Source organism: Galdieria sulphuraria, assembly GCF_000341285.1.
Source record: "Galdieria sulphuraria unplaced genomic scaffold scaf_14, whole genome shotgun sequence".
Taxonomy (NCBI): Eukaryota; Rhodophyta; class Bangiophyceae; order Galdieriales; family Galdieriaceae; genus Galdieria; species Galdieria sulphuraria.
In genome coordinates, this window is record NW_005178461.1 from 1 (window position 1) to 16,758 (window position 16,758).

At 38.6% G+C, this 16,758-nt stretch overlaps 8 protein-coding genes across 10 annotated transcripts; 4 read left to right on the top strand and 4 right to left on the bottom strand.

Moving 5' to 3' along the window:
• Window positions 1-2,353, top strand: Gasu_20260 (anion exchanger, AE family; the record flags this gene model as incomplete). Its single annotated transcript, XM_005707024.2, has 1 exon — window positions 1-2,353. A coding segment is annotated over one exon (1,910 nt), but the record flags the coding sequence as incomplete, so codon positions are not given.
• A 592-nt stretch (window positions 2,354-2,945) lies between these two features.
• On the bottom strand, window positions 2,946-4,710 carry Gasu_20270 (acylamino-acid-releasing enzyme). Its single transcript, XM_005707025.1, has 4 exons — window positions 4,290-4,710; window positions 3,966-4,228; window positions 3,758-3,911; window positions 2,946-3,709 (listed from the first exon to the last, which is right to left on the bottom strand). The coding sequence occupies exons 1-4, from the start codon at window positions 4,578-4,580 to the stop codon at window positions 3,509-3,511; spliced, it is 909 nt and encodes a 302-aa protein (XP_005707082.1). The 5' UTR covers window positions 4,581-4,710; the 3' UTR covers window positions 2,946-3,508.
• Window positions 4,711-5,560: 850 nt separating this feature from the next.
• On the top strand, window positions 5,561-8,058 carry Gasu_20280 (U2 snRNP auxiliary factor large subunit, putative). 2 transcript variants are annotated; one of them, XM_005707027.1, is made up of 8 exons: window positions 5,561-6,012; window positions 6,075-6,350; window positions 6,398-6,630; window positions 6,680-7,086; window positions 7,135-7,264; window positions 7,315-7,478; window positions 7,528-7,728; window positions 7,786-8,058. In XM_005707027.1, the coding sequence occupies exons 2-8, from the start codon at window positions 6,082-6,084 to the stop codon at window positions 7,948-7,950; spliced, it is 1,569 nt and encodes a 522-aa protein (XP_005707084.1). In that variant the 5' UTR covers window positions 5,561-6,012; window positions 6,075-6,081; the 3' UTR covers window positions 7,951-8,058. The 2 variants fall into 2 exon arrangements, with proteins under 2 accessions (XP_005707084.1, XP_005707083.1); XM_005707026.1 differs by having other exon boundaries at window positions 6,680-7,264.
• A 7-nt stretch (window positions 8,059-8,065) lies between these two features.
• Gasu_20290 (uncharacterized protein) lies at window positions 8,066-9,450 on the bottom strand. Its single transcript, XM_005707028.1, has 7 exons — window positions 8,939-9,450; window positions 8,836-8,889; window positions 8,695-8,790; window positions 8,572-8,643; window positions 8,378-8,511; window positions 8,262-8,333; window positions 8,066-8,213 (listed from the first exon to the last, which is right to left on the bottom strand). Exons 1-7 carry the CDS (start codon window positions 9,329-9,331, stop codon window positions 8,093-8,095), a joined length of 942 nt encoding a protein of 313 aa, XP_005707085.1. The 5' UTR covers window positions 9,332-9,450; the 3' UTR covers window positions 8,066-8,092.
• A 60-nt stretch (window positions 9,451-9,510) lies between these two features.
• Gasu_20300 (uncharacterized protein) lies at window positions 9,511-10,571 on the top strand. Its single transcript, XM_005707029.1, has 2 exons — window positions 9,511-9,656; window positions 9,712-10,571. The coding sequence occupies exons 1-2, from the start codon at window positions 9,541-9,543 to the stop codon at window positions 10,541-10,543; spliced, it is 948 nt and encodes a 315-aa protein (XP_005707086.1). The 5' UTR covers window positions 9,511-9,540; the 3' UTR covers window positions 10,544-10,571.
• Window positions 10,572-10,690: 119 nt separating this feature from the next.
• Window positions 10,691-12,580, bottom strand: Gasu_20310 (hypothetical protein). Of its 2 annotated transcripts, XM_005707031.1 has the most exons (5): window positions 12,303-12,580; window positions 11,534-12,247; window positions 11,335-11,480; window positions 11,228-11,282; window positions 10,691-11,176 (listed from the first exon to the last, which is right to left on the bottom strand). In XM_005707031.1, exons 1-5 carry the CDS (start codon window positions 12,508-12,510, stop codon window positions 10,815-10,817), a joined length of 1,485 nt encoding a protein of 494 aa, XP_005707088.1. In that variant the 5' UTR covers window positions 12,511-12,580; the 3' UTR covers window positions 10,691-10,814. The 2 variants fall into 2 exon arrangements, with proteins under 2 accessions (XP_005707088.1, XP_005707087.1); XM_005707030.1 differs by having other exon boundaries at window positions 10,691-11,282.
• Window positions 12,581-13,260: 680 nt separating this feature from the next.
• On the top strand, window positions 13,261-14,742 carry Gasu_20320 (uncharacterized protein). Its single transcript, XM_005707032.1, has one exon. The coding sequence runs from the start codon at window positions 13,361-13,363 to the stop codon at window positions 14,591-14,593; it is 1,233 nt and encodes a 410-aa protein (XP_005707089.1). The 5' UTR covers window positions 13,261-13,360; the 3' UTR covers window positions 14,594-14,742.
• A 743-nt stretch (window positions 14,743-15,485) lies between these two features.
• Window positions 15,486-16,750, bottom strand: Gasu_20330 (dolichol-phosphate mannosyltransferase). The gene is made up of 6 exons (XM_005707033.1): window positions 16,603-16,750; window positions 16,498-16,554; window positions 16,146-16,445; window positions 15,855-16,089; window positions 15,760-15,812; window positions 15,486-15,708 (listed from the first exon to the last, which is right to left on the bottom strand). The coding sequence occupies exons 1-6, from the start codon at window positions 16,702-16,704 to the stop codon at window positions 15,691-15,693; spliced, it is 765 nt and encodes a 254-aa protein (XP_005707090.1). The 5' UTR covers window positions 16,705-16,750; the 3' UTR covers window positions 15,486-15,690.
• Window positions 16,751-16,758: the final 8 nt, after the last annotated feature.

The window sequence follows — 16,758 nt, forward strand, 5'->3', positions numbered from 1 at the left end:
TCAATTTAGGCTCTTTAAATGGTTCTCTTACCGAATTTGTTGGTTTGGTTTTGACCGGAAGTGGTACTGGCATGGTTTATTCTGCTCCAGAAACTGCAAAATCTGTTGCCAGTCTACTAGCAGACGCAGAATTTCGNGAAGAAAGTTTNAATTGTCCTACAGANGANGATTTAAGGATAGCTATCCATCGTTTTGTGGAACGCCAATCAGCACGNAAAGAACAAAGGGAGGAGAATGCCGTGAAACCGCTNAATCAACAAATGCATCANGAGAGCAANGATGCAACTTTGAATCAAACCATCGGCATAATGAANGAAAAGATATACGCAAGTTCAAATTCTGTTCATCGTCGCTATCATCTTCTAGGATATTGGACCTCTGTTATGTTCTTGTATCCTTTTGTCTTAGTTATTGCNGACCTAAAGCGTCGTTTGCCACATTACCTGTCAGACTTTGTTTTCGAAATCAACCAAAGACGTGCTCAACAGAAATACTTGTTTGCCAGTATATTTCTAATTTTTACCGCAACACTTCCTGCCATTGTCTTTGGCTATATTGTGGAAAGAACCACTCATGGGCAGATCGGTGTGATAGAGTGTCTCTTTTCTCAAGGGGTACTCGGTCTGGGGTTTGCACTATTNAGTGGTCAACCTCTCATGGTNAATATGATTACTGGGCCTACTGTTGTTTATATTCAAGTACTTATGCGATGGTCAGACAAGCTAGGATTCGAGTTCCTTCCGTTCTATGCATGGACTGGAATATGGATGGGCATCTTTCTTATTTTATCAGGCTGTCTNAATACAGCTGCTCTTATTCCTTATTTGGGAAGGTTCACGGACGAAATCTTTCAGACCTTCATTGGTTTCATTTTCATTCAGTATTGGTTTACNGAATTGATTCGAATTACACATCATGGTTATACGCAAGTATTATTATTTTTGTTTCTCTCTTTTTTGACTTTGATTTTGGCGTTATTCTTTCTTTTTCTTCGAGGCAGTTATCTATTGGTACCTTCCATTCGCAATGTATTTGGAGATATTGGGCCCTCACTTGCTGTCCTTATAGTCACAGGTATAAGCTATGCTTTCGATCCAGTGGTCGTNGAACGACTGGATATAAGAGGTCCTATTGGTTANAGTACTACTACAGGAAGACCTTGGATAGTTCCTGTGGGNGATCTAGAAGTTGGTTATGTATTTCTAGCAGGTGTAACTGGATTTCTCTTGTTCTTGGTTGTTTTTATNGATCAAAACGTTTGCACGTATATTGTAGAAAGACCAGAGAANAGGCTTCGNAAAGGAACAGCTTANAGTTGGAATATGGTGATAGTAGGCATTTTGAATATAATTGCGTCAGTTTTAGGTATGCCGTGGATGTATGCAGGGCTACCTCATTCTTTATTACATGTTTATGCTTTGGCNGATGTNGAAGAACGAGAATCATTGGGAAGAACAACTTATCGCGTCATTCATGCCAGAGAGGTTCGAATAGTAGGCTTAGTAGCCTACTTGTTTTCATTTCTGATCATTCTGGCAAAGCCTGCTCTCGATCAGCTTCCTATAGATGTGCTATATGGATTTATTTTATTTATGGGTGTAGCTTCCTTTCAAAGNAATGGCTTAGTAGAACGCCTTATTCTTCTGTTTACACAACCGGAAAGATACCCTCCAAGCCATATCATTCGCCGTGTGCAACGCGTTCATATTCATGTTTATACTTTGATTCAGCTCTTTTTAGTAATCTTGTTGTTTTTCGTTGCCGTGAATTTCTATCGTGGTTCAACCATGTTCAATACTGGACTTATTTTTCCATTTGTTTTGTTCCTTTTTATTCCTTTNAAGTTTGGGCTTTTGTATCGCTGGTTTCCAAAGCGNGAAATATTAGCATTGGAATCGGGCTCATCGTGACTGTATAGATTTGTAAAGAACTTGTAAAAACCATTTTTATTTCTTTTGCTTTTCAAGCTTTTGCTTCATGGGTCTAGCTATATACATAGTATTGGATTGGAAACTTACTTTCATAGGATTCGAATGATTTTCATTGATAGATTGATTGCTTCATTCAATAAGGGATGAGATGAATTCCTAGACCAAGTTCAAGACCAGTTAACAAAATTGCTAAATCAAAATGAATGGAAAACATAATCAAAGTGCAATAAACAGTTTCAGAGAAGAGAGCTCATGTTTGCCGTGTCAAAAAGCTATTCAATTTCCATGCAAGCTAAAAATGAACTTTTCACTCTTTCATGGAATGGATATTATTACTCATAGAGCATTTGCAATTTCTACTTCTTTTTGCAACTCCAAGCAATCCTTGAAAAAACGAACATCATAAAAGTTTAAAACTCTTTGAAGAGTTCAATGGCTAAATTCTATTTCTACAAAGTGTCAAAAAATGCCCCAACTTTAGTTACAAACTGAAAAGTGGTCGTTCAATTTCCTTTCATTATACTCATAGCACTTTTGGAGATCAAACTCACGAAATTGATAAACCACTACTCTTTATGACTTGTCATTGGTACGACTCATCAAAACATTGTTCTTACCTAATTTTCTTTTTTTTTCTTGAGATAGCAGTCTTCCAAAATCTCCCTTTTCTTTCCTTTCACTATATCTATCTACTAGAAAAGAAGAATGATCTCTCAACATCAATGAAAACTTGACAAACTATTCAACTACATCGACCAATCGATCTCTCAAAGGACTAGGTTTCATTCTGTTGTATTCATCAAACTCTTGCCTAGCTTTGGGAATAGAATACTGATTTGGAATAGTAAACATACGCATCCATTTTCCCAATAATCGCAATGTATTGACTGCAAGACGACAATTCAAAACCTGTAACTGAGCTTGGTTTTAAAGGGGGTTGTAAAGTCGTCTAATGGACGGTGGCTACGTGGCAACTGGTGGCATTCACTTTTCATATGAAAACGAGCAATTTTGTTAGGAAAACCCACATTAACACTAATAAAGGGGTTGTGGTAAATATGCAATGATGTGCTATTCCGGAAATGTGAATCGGTTTTACCAAAACTGGAAATAGCTTTATAGTTCGTCTCTTTGACGAGATTCTCTCAATAGAAAAAAACTAACGTATGAAGAGTGCAGCGAAAGCAATTAACATAAGACCCGACTCATAACTCAGTTAGATTCCTACAAATTACCTTGAAAATCTTAGACCAAGAGCTGATTCTTAACCATCAACTACAGAAAGAGACTTTCCGCAAAGCAGCTATGAAAGTTAAAGAATACTGAAATAAGACTCTATAAAAGTTCGCCGACTTATGAGACAGCCAAGTGGGTCAAATACTAAAACTCAAAGAAAGCTTGGAGTCCTTTTCCTTGACTCTCTCCTCCATAGAGAATTTCCATGGAATTCCAGAAGAATTCCAGAGTTTCAGTAACGAGAGTTCTTATATGGGTAACAAAGGTTTGGCGTGCTGGACAATAAAAGAAGATACTAAAGGCTAAGTGGGGCTAAAGGTCTGCGAGGAACCGTTGCACTGTTACAACAGAAACAATTCAGAGCTCGAAAGATATTCAAAGAGAAGCTTGGATATGAAAACTAAACTTGAACAAATGGAACTAAAATCTCGTTGGAATTTGATCCGCGATATTTCATTACCAAACTTGTACAGCATTGACTCTTTTCTCCGTTCAATCATTCTGCATGTTGCCAATGGCCCATTGTTCAAATAACTTTTACCCTAACCAAATAAAACCAGTCTTTAATAATATAAATAAAATATACTTACGAAACCTGCAGAACCACAATAGTTGACTTGAAGACAAGCATATCCTCTATTGCTAAACCATTGTGACATGGGATTGAAACCCCAATAGTCTCTTGCCCAAGGACCACCATGTACAAATAGAACAAGAGGAAATGGTGCAGTTCCATAGACAGGTCTTGTTCAATAACACTGCAACTGCAGTCCATCTCTTGCACTTACAATAATGGACTCCATCTTACTCAATATATATTCATCAAGTTCGAGACGTTCATGGAATAAATGTGCTGTAGTTCTTGATCTTCTATCAAACATAATATATTGAACAGAATTATTGTCACGAATTACCGGTAAAACCCATATAGAGTCTGCATGGTCACGACTTGTAAAGTCCAAATCAACGTCACCAAACTTTTGTTCTATAAAAAGAAAGTCTTCTTTCATGGATTCATCAAAAAAATTCCATTCCTTTCGGGCAAATGTAAAACAAACGGCCTATGCAAAGGTTCATAAAAGAAGGCTCTTATTATAAAATATCAACAAGGCTTAGGCTTACTTGAAGTCGTTTATCATCAGGATGCAATAGAACACGACCAACGTTGGTTTGATGAGAAAAAGCCAGCGTGTGAACAATTGCGCCATTGGAACGCTTAGCTAAAACTAATTGCTTCTTTTCTGCTTCTAAAAAGCTTCGAAGATATACATGCTCATTGTCTGCACTAATATCTCCTTCCTCACTATATGGAAAGTATTTCAGCTCTCTCCAAGGTACCTCGAGACTATCACGAATACGAAGAATGGCATTTCCATCTTCTGGATGGGTAGTAGTAGCTCCCAATACTGTCATGGTACTTTCATCCAACGTTCATCATTCAACATCTCCAGGATTTTCAGTATCAAAACATTTCTCTCGTGAATCAAGAAAAATACGATGAACATCAAAACAAGACGAGTTTCGTTGATTCATTCCAATGAGAAGCTCATTAGGTCTCTTGGGGGAAAACATCAGTCCCTCCACCTTAAAAGGAGTTAGGTCTATACTTGGAGAGCCTTCCTCCTTAATATCAACTGCCCATATTAACTTACAAGATAAATAAAGAACGATAAAAGAGAAATATACACATATAGTGAAAGTTTTCATCGCCATCCTTATCCTGTAAATACAAAACAGTCCTTGAATCTTCTGACCATTGAAAAAATCGAATACCACGATAAGTATCTCAAGTCACCATACGCTTCAACTCAGTTGTATGTTTCAAGTCAACTTTCTACAAGTTTAACTGGAGATACTTTTACTGCTGTTTGTTTGGGGGTATCAAACAAGATCTTTCGAGGAATCCAAGGAACACTTGCGACGTTGGTTTGATGAACTGTCATTTCGTTCGGGTAGAATAAGGAGGAGTCACTTAACCGTCTTTTACAGGATACAAAACGTCTTGCAACCATTTTCAAGCCAAACAAGGTCACAACTGATCAAACTTCGGTATCCACACGTGGACATATAAACTTGGAAGAAACTCGCAAGTTTTTGAAACCAGTTCATGATCAAGTCACCTTCATGGCATCGTATGTTGATGGTCATTCGTACTAAGTTTGCTAGAAATGTACCTGATGACTAGAACCATTCTTGTCGTTATTATTCGTCTCACCATAGTGTGAGAGATTTCCTAATTCCTCATATCTGTCAGAAATGCCTGTAATTTTGAGGATAATCCACATTCAAAAAGTAATGGAATTTCAAACACTACGAGAGATGGTTTCACCTCTTTCTAAAAAGTATTTAGGAATATTAGCTTAATATGCTCTTCTATAATCATTCTAATGCTATCAGAGAAATTGTCAAAATTCAATATTTTGTAATGGAAATGGATCTTCTTAATCTAACGTTATATTGAACTATTTTTAGGACTTTGTCAAAGACTCTTGAACAACTTTAGTACTACTGCTGTAGTAGATTGCTTTAGGTTATTCATAATATAGTTGCAAGATGAATTGCGCTCAGCAACTGAATTTTTCGTCCTATATTAAGAAATGGCGCAAGTAGTAGCAGTCTTTTGAATTGAAACACAAACCAAGTCAGTTATAAGAAAGACAGGAGATTGTCAAATGAAAGTATTGAAAAATACTATGTGGGGAAGCAAGCAAGAGGGTGATCTTGGAGAATATATATACATATCACTTCAAGTTTGTTATCAAATTGCTTAGGATTAAAAAAGATTTATGAAAATGGAAAGTTTTCCCCAAGAAAGCTAGTAAATAGGCATAAAGTCTGAAGTCCTGTAAGCTGTTGTCTCTCAGATGACAACTGTACCATTATCTGGAAAGTGTCAAAAGTTGGAAGAGACTCGATGATACCTCTGGGAACATTTGAGTTACTCCACTCATCCACAAGCATCGATGATAATGTAAGAAGCTTCTCATACCGTACTTTCACAATTGCAACTTTTTTCTATTCTGGTAAAGCTTGTAGCCTCAAAACATCATCGCCAGTATCAGCAATTATCGGTATGGGCAGTAATAATCCAACGGAGTCTTTTCGCATTCCAAAAAGGAACTATAGAGATAACAACGACGACTTGAAGGCAAAAATGGCGTTTGAAAACAGTCAAGTAGAGACGTAAGTTGTGTATATTTGTTTCAAAGTTGCCTTTACGTTTTTCCTAGAGATGGAGCTCAAGGAGAAGGTGGCCTTGAGAGACTTGCTCGCAGCCTGGAGAAATGTGAACATATCGCCACGGAAGGAGTAGATACAGAGACTCAAAGCTTAGTGGAGAACAGAAGACATGAAAAACATTCTCACGGTGAAAATATGTTAAAGGATGATAGAGAACGTAAGCGACACAGGCGAAGTTCACAGTGGGACGTTCGTAAGCTCCCCTGGGAGCAAAGTGAGAGAGGTATGAGGAACGGTCACACCTAAGAGATGGAAATTTAAATTCTTCTTAGACCCCAATGTAAATCGATCTGCTTACTCGGTCGGTGGTCTTGATTTTAGCGCTTTGTCTCAATATATGATTCCGGTGGCTCCAACAACGCAGCCAAATACCCAGCAGGCAACAAAACATGCTCGACGACTATATGTTGGCAACTTGCCCTCCGACGTTACAGAGTCCGAAGTGGCGGATTTTTTTAACTCTGCTTTGTACTTAGCAAAGGGAGTGGACGTGCCTGGAGATCCTGTTCAATCTGTCTATTTGAACCTGGACAAAAGGTTTGCATTTATTGAACTCAACTCCGCTGCTGAAGCTGCGGCTGCAATTCAGATGGACGGAGTTTTGTTTCGAGGAATGAGTCTGCGTATGAGGCGACCAAACGACTACAATCCAAATATACATGCACCTGTATACCCCCCGGTGTGTCAACTCTTAACTTGTTTTCTTGGATATATTGAAAAATTTCAGATTGGTTTTGATCCCTCTGCATTAGGAGTTGTATCTACTCAAGTGCCAGACGGTCCGGACAAGGTTTTCATTGGTGGACTACCTTATCATCTGACAGAAGATCAAATCAAAGAAATTTTATCGAGTTATGGTAAGAAACACTATTGTTTTGTACAACTTGAGGATTTTAACAAAGTCCAGGTCCTTTGAATGCCTTTAATCTTGTCAAAGATCCTAACACAGGCCTTAGCAAGGGTTATGCATTTTTCCAATACAAAGATCCAAGTATTGTCGAGGCAGCAATCAAAGGTCTCAATGGAATGACAATGGGTGATAAAACTCTCACTGTTCGAAGAGCTTCGCAGGTAAAACTAATGCATATGAACATATTGTTTATTATGACCTTCTCTTCAGGTTTCTAGCGGCAGTGTTGAACTTGGACAGTCGTTTTCACCCACAGTTCGCTACCCTACAAGAATACTAGAACTTCGAAATATGGTGGAGCCGGAGGAGCTCGTGGACGACGAAGAATACGAAGACATCATTGAAGATGTCCGGGAGGAAAGCTCAAAGTATGGTGAAGTGACAGAAGTAAAGATACCGAGACCCTCAAAAGTAAGTTTCAACGAGATGTACGATGAGTTGTCGTGTTAACACGAATACTTGTTTTAGACTGATGAAGCCAATCCACCTGGTCTTGGGAAAGTCTTCGTATCCTTCAAAACGGTTTCTGATGCTGAAAAGGCCTTTGCAGCTTTGACAGGACGAAGGTTTGGTGGTAAATCAGTAATCGCGAACTATTATGACGAGGAACGTTACTATTCTGGTATTTTATAGTTTAGTCCGAATATGGACAAAAGGAGCTGTCTTAAGTTTAGTAAAATACGGGAGACTTTAAATACTGTCAAAGAAACTGGTTGAATGAGTAAATCTTTTCTTTAGAGAAACTTTACAACAAAAAGAATCTTAACGAATGTTTCTAGACAAGTTCGATATTCTTGGGAAAGCTACTTGAAAGAACCACACCCTGATCATGCAACATTGGCACATCGATATCTTCTAAAAACCCAAACCAGTATATTACCATTCCCGACCCATACCTTATTTAAAAAATTGGCTTATTCGGTAAGTTTCAAAAATCTGCTTACCTTCCTACGTATGATGAAATTGAGTCATTATAATCTCGACGAAGGTAATATTCGTCTCCAAACTTAGCTTTGCTGGGGAATTATGAGCATAATATATTAATTTTGGAACAAGATACCTGTCTATCCAAGAAATGACATTCGTACCAACTTTCACAGGAACATGTAGCAGAGCATCAGGGGTCTTGAAAAGCCCTTTGCAGCGTAAGGAAGTTTCTGTATCAAAAGGAATCCCCATTATTTCCAAATGTTGCTATAATTCATAATTTTAATACGTAAATATCCTTGTGTTCTATGCTTCTTTTGTACCCACATATAAAATGTATTCATAATCTAGTCCTTGAACTTGCCTCATTCGGTCTGCAAAGGGACCATAATGTTCATCCTACGCAACAAAATCAAACGATTCAAATTATGATGGATAGTCAGTCTCTACCTGTTCAATACAAGCGATAACTTCCTGTCTCAATCGGTCATCCTTAATTTCATAGGGGTTCCTGAGGACTCGAGAGATTTGTTTCTTTCCAAAGCTCTTCAAAAGCATACGAAATCATCAAAGGTTGAAAAGAAAGAATACCTTATACTCTAACAAACGTCGAACAGTGATACAAGGTGCAACGTTAAGCCGTTCCTACAACAAATCAGTTTTTGAAGCCTACTATTCAAAACAAGAGACATACTGATATATCTAACAGATGCTGACCAGAATCATATAGAGTGGAAAGCAAACAGAGTTCTTTCAACGCCTCCCGTGCAACGGCTGCAACTTCTGTTTGATAACGTTGGGAATATATAGCGTAAAGTGTCTCATAATTATAGCTCGTACTTTCATTCTCACGCAAACTTGAACTGATACCTGACAATAAATATACGTCTTTTCTACTGTGTAACTGTGAGCAAAGAGCTTCATACTCTTGCAATCGCATAATTCGAAGCGCGCCACAACTTTGCTTCAAATTTTGTGTCGGGCGATGCTTCCGTTTGGTGAATGATAGGGAAACCAAGCTTATCGTGTGGCTCCAGTGATATGGTAGTCGCTGGTGATCCACAGAAGACAAGTGCATCTTTTGCATTTGTTGAAAAGGGTAACGAAGAAGAAGTGGCTTCCAAACGAGGGATATCGTTTCAGAATAATGTTTTTCTATGCGAGAATCTCGCACGGATCACAAGGCCACCGCTTGAACCCCAAAAGACATACCTCTACAAGCGTATTTACGTGAAGCAAAGGCCCTTTTACTTTCGCATTTGCACACTGAAATCAAAACTAAGCACAAGCAGGAGTATGAAATGCTCTCAGAGTGAAAGAGCAGAGGACTTGTCCAGTTTGGAACAGGCTTTTGAAAACGCTCTTAGAGTGGTATGGGACAGAAAGCCAAAAGGTTACTGGTCCAGCATTGAGTAAGTTTGGATCTCGAGACGTTTTATGATTGTCAATATTTTGTCTGCCTTTTAGAAATCTTGCTAATGAGCTTGGAAGGTTGATAGAAAGATACGACTCCATTCCCTCTACGGCGGAATTACGCCAAAGAAAGAAATCAAGTCTCATAAAAGCCATAGCGGACTTTGGAGGACGCAAAGTACTAGCTGACGTAATGGGTGTAAGAGCGAAAAGACTAAAGTGGACGGAGCCTACTTTTCGACGAGAGAGTCAAGAGTATTGTTTTGATAAAGAGAAACATGACTTATTCGAGAGACTAAAGTGCCTCCGTGAAGCTTTGTCAATTATTTCCTTTCGAAAATATGGTGTGTTCAACAGGATACCTTCACTGAAAGCTTTAGAAAGGATGAGACTGTCAACTGTGTTGAAAGAAATACAAGAACTAGGAGGGCTCGCAAGGGTAGCATCTCTCATCAATTTCAACGTTGGAGAGAAAGACTTCGACGAGGTTGCTTGCGAGTTGCTTCAAATTGGTGCTTCTCTAGGTTACCGATTCCCTACAATGAAGGAACTCAATCAGATGGGTAGAAGTGACTTGCGCCGTGCAGTTTCACTCTATGGGGGAGTTTCTGTTGTAGCACAAAGGATTGGGCTCCAAGTTTTGGTGAAGGCTGGTCGACCACCAGGAGACCATTCCGCGAGAAAGCCACAAAGGTTGTGGTCTAGTGAAAAGCTATTGAATGCTCTCAAGGAATTTCAAAAGGATACAATCGTTCTTCCATCAGCAAACGAATTAGTATCATTGGGTCGTTTTGACATATTGTATCAAATACGAGCACGAGGCGGTCATCGGAAAGTTGCCTGTCAATTAGGTTTGAAGTCACGTAGACAAACGAAATGTATTTGATTTTGGTAATGAAGGTTTCGGCGACACTGTTGTTACGATTCGAGTTTTGATGAGTTTTTGAAGGCTACAAAGCTGCAGGTATTGAAGTCATATGACTAATAGATTATGTACCTTGCAGCTATCCATAATACGATATACAAATGAAATTATTTGAAGTTAAATTTTATCAGCCTTCAATGTCCTTATAATACGTATATATTATTATCTTCTTATCCAACTACACCTATTTGAAACCAAAAAACTCCACTTGGAGAAAATTCCTGTATTCTGTTCAACTCGAATCATCACTATAGGTAAATCGAAAAGAGTGACTATCTTTGCTTATAATGCCTCCACCAAAATAAGTCGCTTTTTTCTTCTTCGTTTTAGCCTTGCGAAAATCTTTGCCTCTTACTTTTTTAAGCTCCTCCCATGCTCTAAGGCCGTACATTTCACCACCTTTCGCATCGTATGAATTGTCTCTCAATTTATCATCAATAAACTTAACAGAATCTGGCTGTACTCGTTGAAAACGACGCAGTGTAGAACTGTTTTCATCATCGATTTCTGATGGACCTTCGTTCAGATCAGGTTTCTCGCTGTTGGGTTTCTCGCTGTTGGCTGCTTGTAAAGTCACTTTAACTCTCTCAGGTGCTGAAAAACGTCCACATGAATGAAGTTGGAAATAAATGGACAACCACTTACCTTGTCTACTACTGTCCTGACATGTTATGGAAGTCAAGGCGTCTTCTCTACCATTCTTGAGTTCAATTCAAAATCTGCAACATGTCAATAGATATTTCTCGTCTTACCGCGTTTGTACGAAACTTTTTCTCTGAAGGAACTTTAGTTGCATGATCGACGTTATTTCCAGATGAGTCATGTGGAAAATCCAACCTTTCCCTGAGTTCCTGAGTGTCATCACGTAAACGTTTGGAGGAGCTTATTCCCTCTTTTTCTGGTAAACCAGTTTAAAACTTAGGTTGAAGTTTTCAAGAGAAGGTTGCTCACCTTTTGCTTTGGAAGCAAGTTTTCTGTCTTTGACGTCTTGTGCACTATTTGAGCTGGAAGACGACGTGACGTCTGTAGAAGAAGAATCAGATGAGTTGCTGATGTGATAGGACGAGCTTTGCGTGTCTGAAGAATCTGAATTGCTTGAAGTCGATGAACTCTCTGAACTAGACGAAACACTACTTTTGGAATCTTCAGAACCTGTCGATACGGAGCTTTCGCTTTCTGAAGATTCATTTGAGTCTTTTGACGTGGCTGATTCTTTATCTTCCTTTGAGGAGGAAGACGAAGATGACGAATAATGACTGGAGTCGCTCTCTTCAGAAGAGCTGGAGCTGCCTGAGGAAGAACTGGAAGATGACTCTTGCGTTGGGTTTGAAGAACTGGACCGAAACGAAGATCCGGATTGCGAGCTTTCCGAACTTGAGCTTTCTGAACGGTTCGAGGGAGATGAATTTTTTGGACTAGAACTCCGAGATGAATCTGTTTCTGTCGAAGAAGTTGAGGCCGAAGTTCCACTGGACGTGCTACTGGTCTCTTCTTCGACAGCCAACTTTGATTTGGAAGGAGTTAACGAACCCGTTTCTTTAGTGTCAACGTATTTCTCACCAGGACTATTGCCAGAGCTACGTGAAGACGTTTTGACTGTTTGCTCCTTGCCACGACTTGAAGATTTCTCGATATTCGAAGCTCTTCTATCATCCTCCACTAGACCTATAAAAGTCTACTTCAAATTCTCGCTGAGCCGACTTGCTCGTACCTTTCCTACTCTCAGACACTGATTTTTCCTTTTCAACACCTTGGTTTAATGTCCATAGGTTTTCCAGAAGGCAGTTCGAAGTTTCCAAAGACCATCCAGCTGCTTTCAGTTCCTTTTCAAAAGATTTGGCAGTTTTCTCAAACCCTTTTCTTTGTAGATAGTCGTGCATAGAGCTTAAAAGAGAACGATGAAGGGCGGCATCGTCGGCAACCGACATCGTCAACACGCACTTTGGAAATTTCCGCAGAAATTCTTTAGAATATCAACTTCAGTCTGCACAAATAGTAGCGCCATAAGGATTGGTTGTTTCCCAAATACGTTTGAAGGAGGTTCTTTTGTTCAGTACTTTCAAGTAATAATATAAAAGTATAGCGATTGAGTTGTTCATTCATCAAGCTGGATAACGGTTCCACCTAACTTTGTCGACCTCTACATATGAGAGGTAATCGACTAGAAAACAAAACACAGAGCCCAAGGCATAAATAATCTTTTAGACAGCAGTTAAGTTGCTAGATAAAATAAAGAAGCAGGCATTCCAAAAAGAAGGTTCCAGACTGTTGCTTAATGTTTGAACACTTTGCATGAATGTGTCATCAAACAAATTTATGTATCCATGCCAATGGAAGTTCAAATGAAAAGATTGGCTACGAGTGCAATAATGTCTGTTTATGCTCATTGCAAATTGATATGGGACTCCAATTACTACAAGACGTGTTTTCAATCTAACTCTTCATTCTAAATCCGACTTAATTTCTCAACTAACTACATCTAATGCTTCCATTTTGTGATACGGAGAACTATTTTGTAAGAGGAAGCATGGTTTGTTGCAATTCCACGGGTCCATTTCAACAGCAAAAGCTGGATGACAAGATCCCTGTAAGAACAACTTTCTCCTTTACATTTATGAAAATTTATGAGATATGTATAGACATGCTGATCTACTTGGGATCTATTGCTTTTTAGGTCATTTATAGGATGTGTAGAATAAAGCTGTTCGAAGCTTTGTATGATAAGGATGTGACCGATTCCCAATTTCATACAATCGCTTTGGCGGGAAAATTCGAGCAATGAGAAATCGACATAAACGGAGAACTGCTTATCGTCATTCTATTCTTTTTGTTTCCTCAGTTCTGATATTTTTTGTTAGTATTCTTTATTCTTGTTCCCGTGTAGGATTCATTCAAACCAAGTCCAGGGAAAAGTTGAAAGAGTTGTTCTACTTACAAGGCTATTTGAATGAGTCACTAGCCAAACACTTCTGTTTCTTTGGGCCTCATTCAAGAAGTGGAAATCCAGGCATCTTTCCTTCTCCAGTTTGCGTTGGAAAACACCAAGGTTTGGAGGGCATTGTTATTGAGAGGCCAATAGTTATTTACAATATCACACCCGATGGGAACGTAAATCACGCATACCATGGTGATATTTATGGATTCCATTTTTTTCTTGCTAATTGTTTAGAATATTTGGGAGAAAATATTTTTATTGGCCTTCCGCATTTATATTCAAAGGATTTGAAGAAGGAACTCGGCTCAAAGGATAACAATTGGCAAACTTGGGCAATACTGCTAGCAGCTATATATTCTGTCGGAAAAAATAATATCTTATTTGCAGATTCACGTTTACACTGCTTTCCTTATGCAGTAGTTATAGACGGTGGTGCCTGGGAAACATATTGGACTGCTCCGTTTTCTATTTATCCTGTGAACCTGACATCTAAGAAGACAAGTGAAATTCTTCTACAAGCTCCTGAGTCTATGAAAGCCAAGGCAGTATTTTTTTTTCAAAGGGCTTCTCTTGCTTTACTTTCCAACAACATAACGGTGAAAGAAGAAAAAGCCGACAAATTACGAGTAACTGTCTATGCAAGAATGGATACCAATAGACGTATTTGGAGAAACTGCAATGAAACTTTGGAAAGACTTGAAAAGATCAGCTGCATTGAAATTCAGTACGTTGAGAAAATGCCTGCATCTTTTATAGAACAAGTGCGTCTCTTTTACGAGACAGATATTTTCATTGCTCCACATGGAGCAGCGAATGTCAATTCCATGTTCATGCAAAGAGGCCGCTTCTTCATAGAGATTGAAAATAGATGCAAGCGGACTGCTGGAAGCTTCCAATGGGCTTTTTGGCATGCTCCAAAGGTAGGGGTTCAGATGAAGATTATTTCTTGTACACCATTACATTATCAGAAACAAACTGAAACGCATTCGGAGTTGATCGATTTTAATGCAAATACTGATGAATTAATGAACGTTATCCACGAAGCTATATCCTCATTGAAATCTAACTGCAAATAAGTTTAACCCTGTCTTGTGAGAGAATTGAAGAGAATGGAGACTCATATCAAGCTCTCCTAGGTTTCCTTATGAAAATTTATCCTTATCAAGCGTCCACTAAGTCGTTAATGTACATCGTTTGTGTGCCGAAGAAATTTTCGAACAAAACTCACATACAGTCGACAATTTAGTAGCTATTTAACACAACGATTGACTAGTTGAATTGTTATATCTTGAATCCTTCAAGTATATAGAAAAAATCTGCTGATGTTTCTTGAAGGATCTTTTCTAAAAGCAGCCACAAAGCTGACATCTTGAGTAACCATTGTTTTGAGAGTTAAATGCATTATAACATTGCATTTCGGATAAAGGTTTTGAGATTTTTATTTTGGACTCGAATCTCTCATCAAATTAAAAAAACGTTAGCAACTCATGGCTTTCGTCTAAAGGCATTGTACAAATAAATGGTCATCAAGGCACTTGATGAATTATAGAATGGCTCATAAGACAAGGATACTCTCCTACTTGATTCTGTTTCGTCCGTTCAATTTAGAGAAACAAACAAGCCTCCTTTTCATTCTAGTGCAAGGTTGTAATGAGCGACCAAACGAAGTATTACATGTTCTATTTTCTCGAAGATGAAATGATTATAACCATCCAAGTAAAGAATCTTTCCTAAGGTTCTTCTTCGAGATGCTTCACTCAGCCAATGTTTGTACTATTTGAACCATACAATTTACGAGAACCTTAGTAATGGAAAACGGTTGCAGAAACTTTAACGAGAGTATTGAAACGAAAGAAAAGAAATGGCATTGAAGCAATCTAAACCGTGAGCAAAGAAAACTGTCACAATACTTATGATGACAATAGATCTTTGCTAAGATAAGCTAAAATAATGTCAAAACGAAGACAAATTCTGACGAAAGATACCGCGACTCTTTATAATACAGAGCTTTGTTGATCACTGCAAACTATTCTCACTAAATAGTCAGTGTTCTCGGTACATAAGTTGCAGATATATACAACTCTGTACAAGGAACTAGCAGTAGATATCGGAAACGTTGAGAACAGAATGAATTCAAAAATTTTCTGTTTCCCAAATATATTCTTACGGTGATTCAGAAAGTGTTCCGGAACTATGTGTTTGCTTGACCTTGAGTTAATCTAAGACAAGTCTGACAACTTACTTCAATCTCGTACTTTCGTGGAAACAGCAGTTCAGATCTTTGCGAAAAGAAAACTAAACTTGAAACTCATTTTTGAAACATGAGACAAAGAAGACCACTTAAATATTGTATGACTTCTCTTCCACCCAGTTTTGACTCCCCATATAGTCGATCAATAAACACTATAGGAACCTCGCCAACTCTCAACCCCAACTTCTTTGCGAGTACAATGATTTCCATCTGAAAGACATAGCCCTTCGATCTGGTTCGATGTATAAGTTGTTCGAAAGCTTGTCTTCGGTATAATCGAAAGCTTCCAGTTAAATCTGACACACCAGGATTCAACAGCAACTGAATCATTTTAAGTTAAAGTAAGCAAATGTATATAACCTAGACTTCAATCTTACTTGCGCGAGAAGATTTGCTCCCACACTTGTTAGCTTCCGTCGCCAGTTCCAACCGAAGACTCCGCCTTCACCGCGATATCTTGTTCCTGTCACAACGTCAAAGCTACCCTCTCGTTGCTTGCGTACGAAATCCGCGATATATTTAGGATGATGAGATAGGTCGGCATCCATAATAATAATGAAGTTTCCCTTCGCGAATTGCAGACCGTGAGAATAAGCAGATCCCAATCCAAGTTTTCCTGCGCGTGGCGCCAAAACAACTTTATCGCTACCGAAGACTTGCTGAAGTTTCTTTGCAACCTTATTAATGCTTATCAATGACAAATAACAAAATACTCGCTCTCATGCTTACTTCCAAAGTTCCATCGGGGCTGTTGTCATCAACGACGATAACTTCATAACGTTCTCCCTATTCAACTTAAAACTTTACTCAATCCGTACGTGAATACAACTATACCATTGATTCAAAGACTTCTTCAATAAAATAGAGAATATATGGAAGATTTTCCCTTTCATTGTACGTCGGAAGAAGTATCGAATAGGAACAATCCTTCACCATTGTCAACCCACTTGGCTTTCTCAATCACAAATAGAGCGGCTTCTCCTTGGGAAA

What these genes read in the sequence shown, in the direction of transcription:
- Gasu_20270 (XM_005707025.1), bottom strand. Translation starts at nt 4,580, where the DNA reads ATGACAGTATTGGGAGCTACTACTACCCATCCAGAAGATGGAAATGCC. An exon ending in CTGATGATAAACGACTTCAA is followed by an intron (nt 4,229 to 4,289) that starts GTAAGCCTAAGC and finishes ACCTTTGCATAG; the next exon opens with GCCGTTTGTTTTACATTTGC. An exon ending in ATTGTGGTTCTGCAGGTTTC is followed by an intron (nt 3,710 to 3,757) that starts GTAAGTATATTT and finishes TTATTTGGTTAG; the next exon opens with GGTAAAAGTTATTTGAACAA.
- Gasu_20280 (XM_005707026.1), top strand. Translation starts at nt 6,082, where the DNA reads ATGATACCTCTGGGAACATTTGAGTTACTCCACTCATCCACAAGCATC. An exon ending in CTGGGAGCAAAGTGAGAGAG is followed by an intron (nt 6,631 to 6,679) that starts GTATGAGGAACG and finishes AATTCTTCTTAG; the next exon opens with ACCCCAATGTAAATCGATCT. An exon ending in CTGTTCGAAGAGCTTCGCAG is followed by an intron (nt 7,479 to 7,527) that starts GTAAAACTAATG and finishes CCTTCTCTTCAG; the next exon opens with GTTTCTAGCGGCAGTGTTGA.
- Gasu_20290 (XM_005707028.1), bottom strand. Translation starts at nt 9,331, where the DNA reads ATGCAAAAGATGCACTTGTCTTCTGTGGATCACCAGCGACTACCATAT. An exon ending in AGCATCTGTTAGATATATCA is followed by an intron (nt 8,890 to 8,938) that starts GTATGTCTCTTG and finishes GATTTGTTGTAG; the next exon opens with GAACGGCTTAACGTTGCACC. An exon ending in ATTATGAATACATTTTATAT is followed by an intron (nt 8,512 to 8,571) that starts GTGGGTACAAAA and finishes TATGAATTATAG; the next exon opens with CAACATTTGGAAATAATGGG.
- Gasu_20300 (XM_005707029.1), top strand. Translation starts at nt 9,541, where the DNA reads ATGAAATGCTCTCAGAGTGAAAGAGCAGAGGACTTGTCCAGTTTGGAA. An exon ending in GGTTACTGGTCCAGCATTGA is followed by an intron (nt 9,657 to 9,711) that starts GTAAGTTTGGAT and finishes TCTGCCTTTTAG; the next exon opens with AAATCTTGCTAATGAGCTTG.
- Gasu_20310 (XM_005707030.1), bottom strand. Translation starts at nt 12,510, where the DNA reads ATGTCGGTTGCCGACGATGCCGCCCTTCATCGTTCTCTTTTAAGCTCT. An exon ending in ACTTGCTTCCAAAGCAAAAG is followed by an intron (nt 11,481 to 11,533) that starts GTGAGCAACCTT and finishes CTGGTTTACCAG; the next exon opens with AAAAAGAGGGAATAAGCTCC. An exon ending in AAAAGTTTCGTACAAACGCG is followed by an intron (nt 11,283 to 11,334) that starts GTAAGACGAGAA and finishes ATTGAACTCAAG; the next exon opens with AATGGTAGAGAAGACGCCTT.
- Gasu_20320 (XM_005707032.1), top strand. Translation starts at nt 13,361, where the DNA reads ATGAGAAATCGACATAAACGGAGAACTGCTTATCGTCATTCTATTCTT.
- Gasu_20330 (XM_005707033.1), bottom strand. Translation starts at nt 16,704, where the DNA reads ATGGTGAAGGATTGTTCCTATTCGATACTTCTTCCGACGTACAATGAA. An exon ending in GAGCAAATCTTCTCGCGCAA is followed by an intron (nt 16,090 to 16,145) that starts GTAAGATTGAAG and finishes AAAATGATTCAG; the next exon opens with TTGCTGTTGAATCCTGGTGT. An exon ending in AGTCATACAATATTTAAGTG is followed by an intron (nt 15,813 to 15,854) that starts GTCTTCTTTGTC and finishes TTTCAAGTTTAG; the next exon opens with TTTTCTTTTCGCAAAGATCT.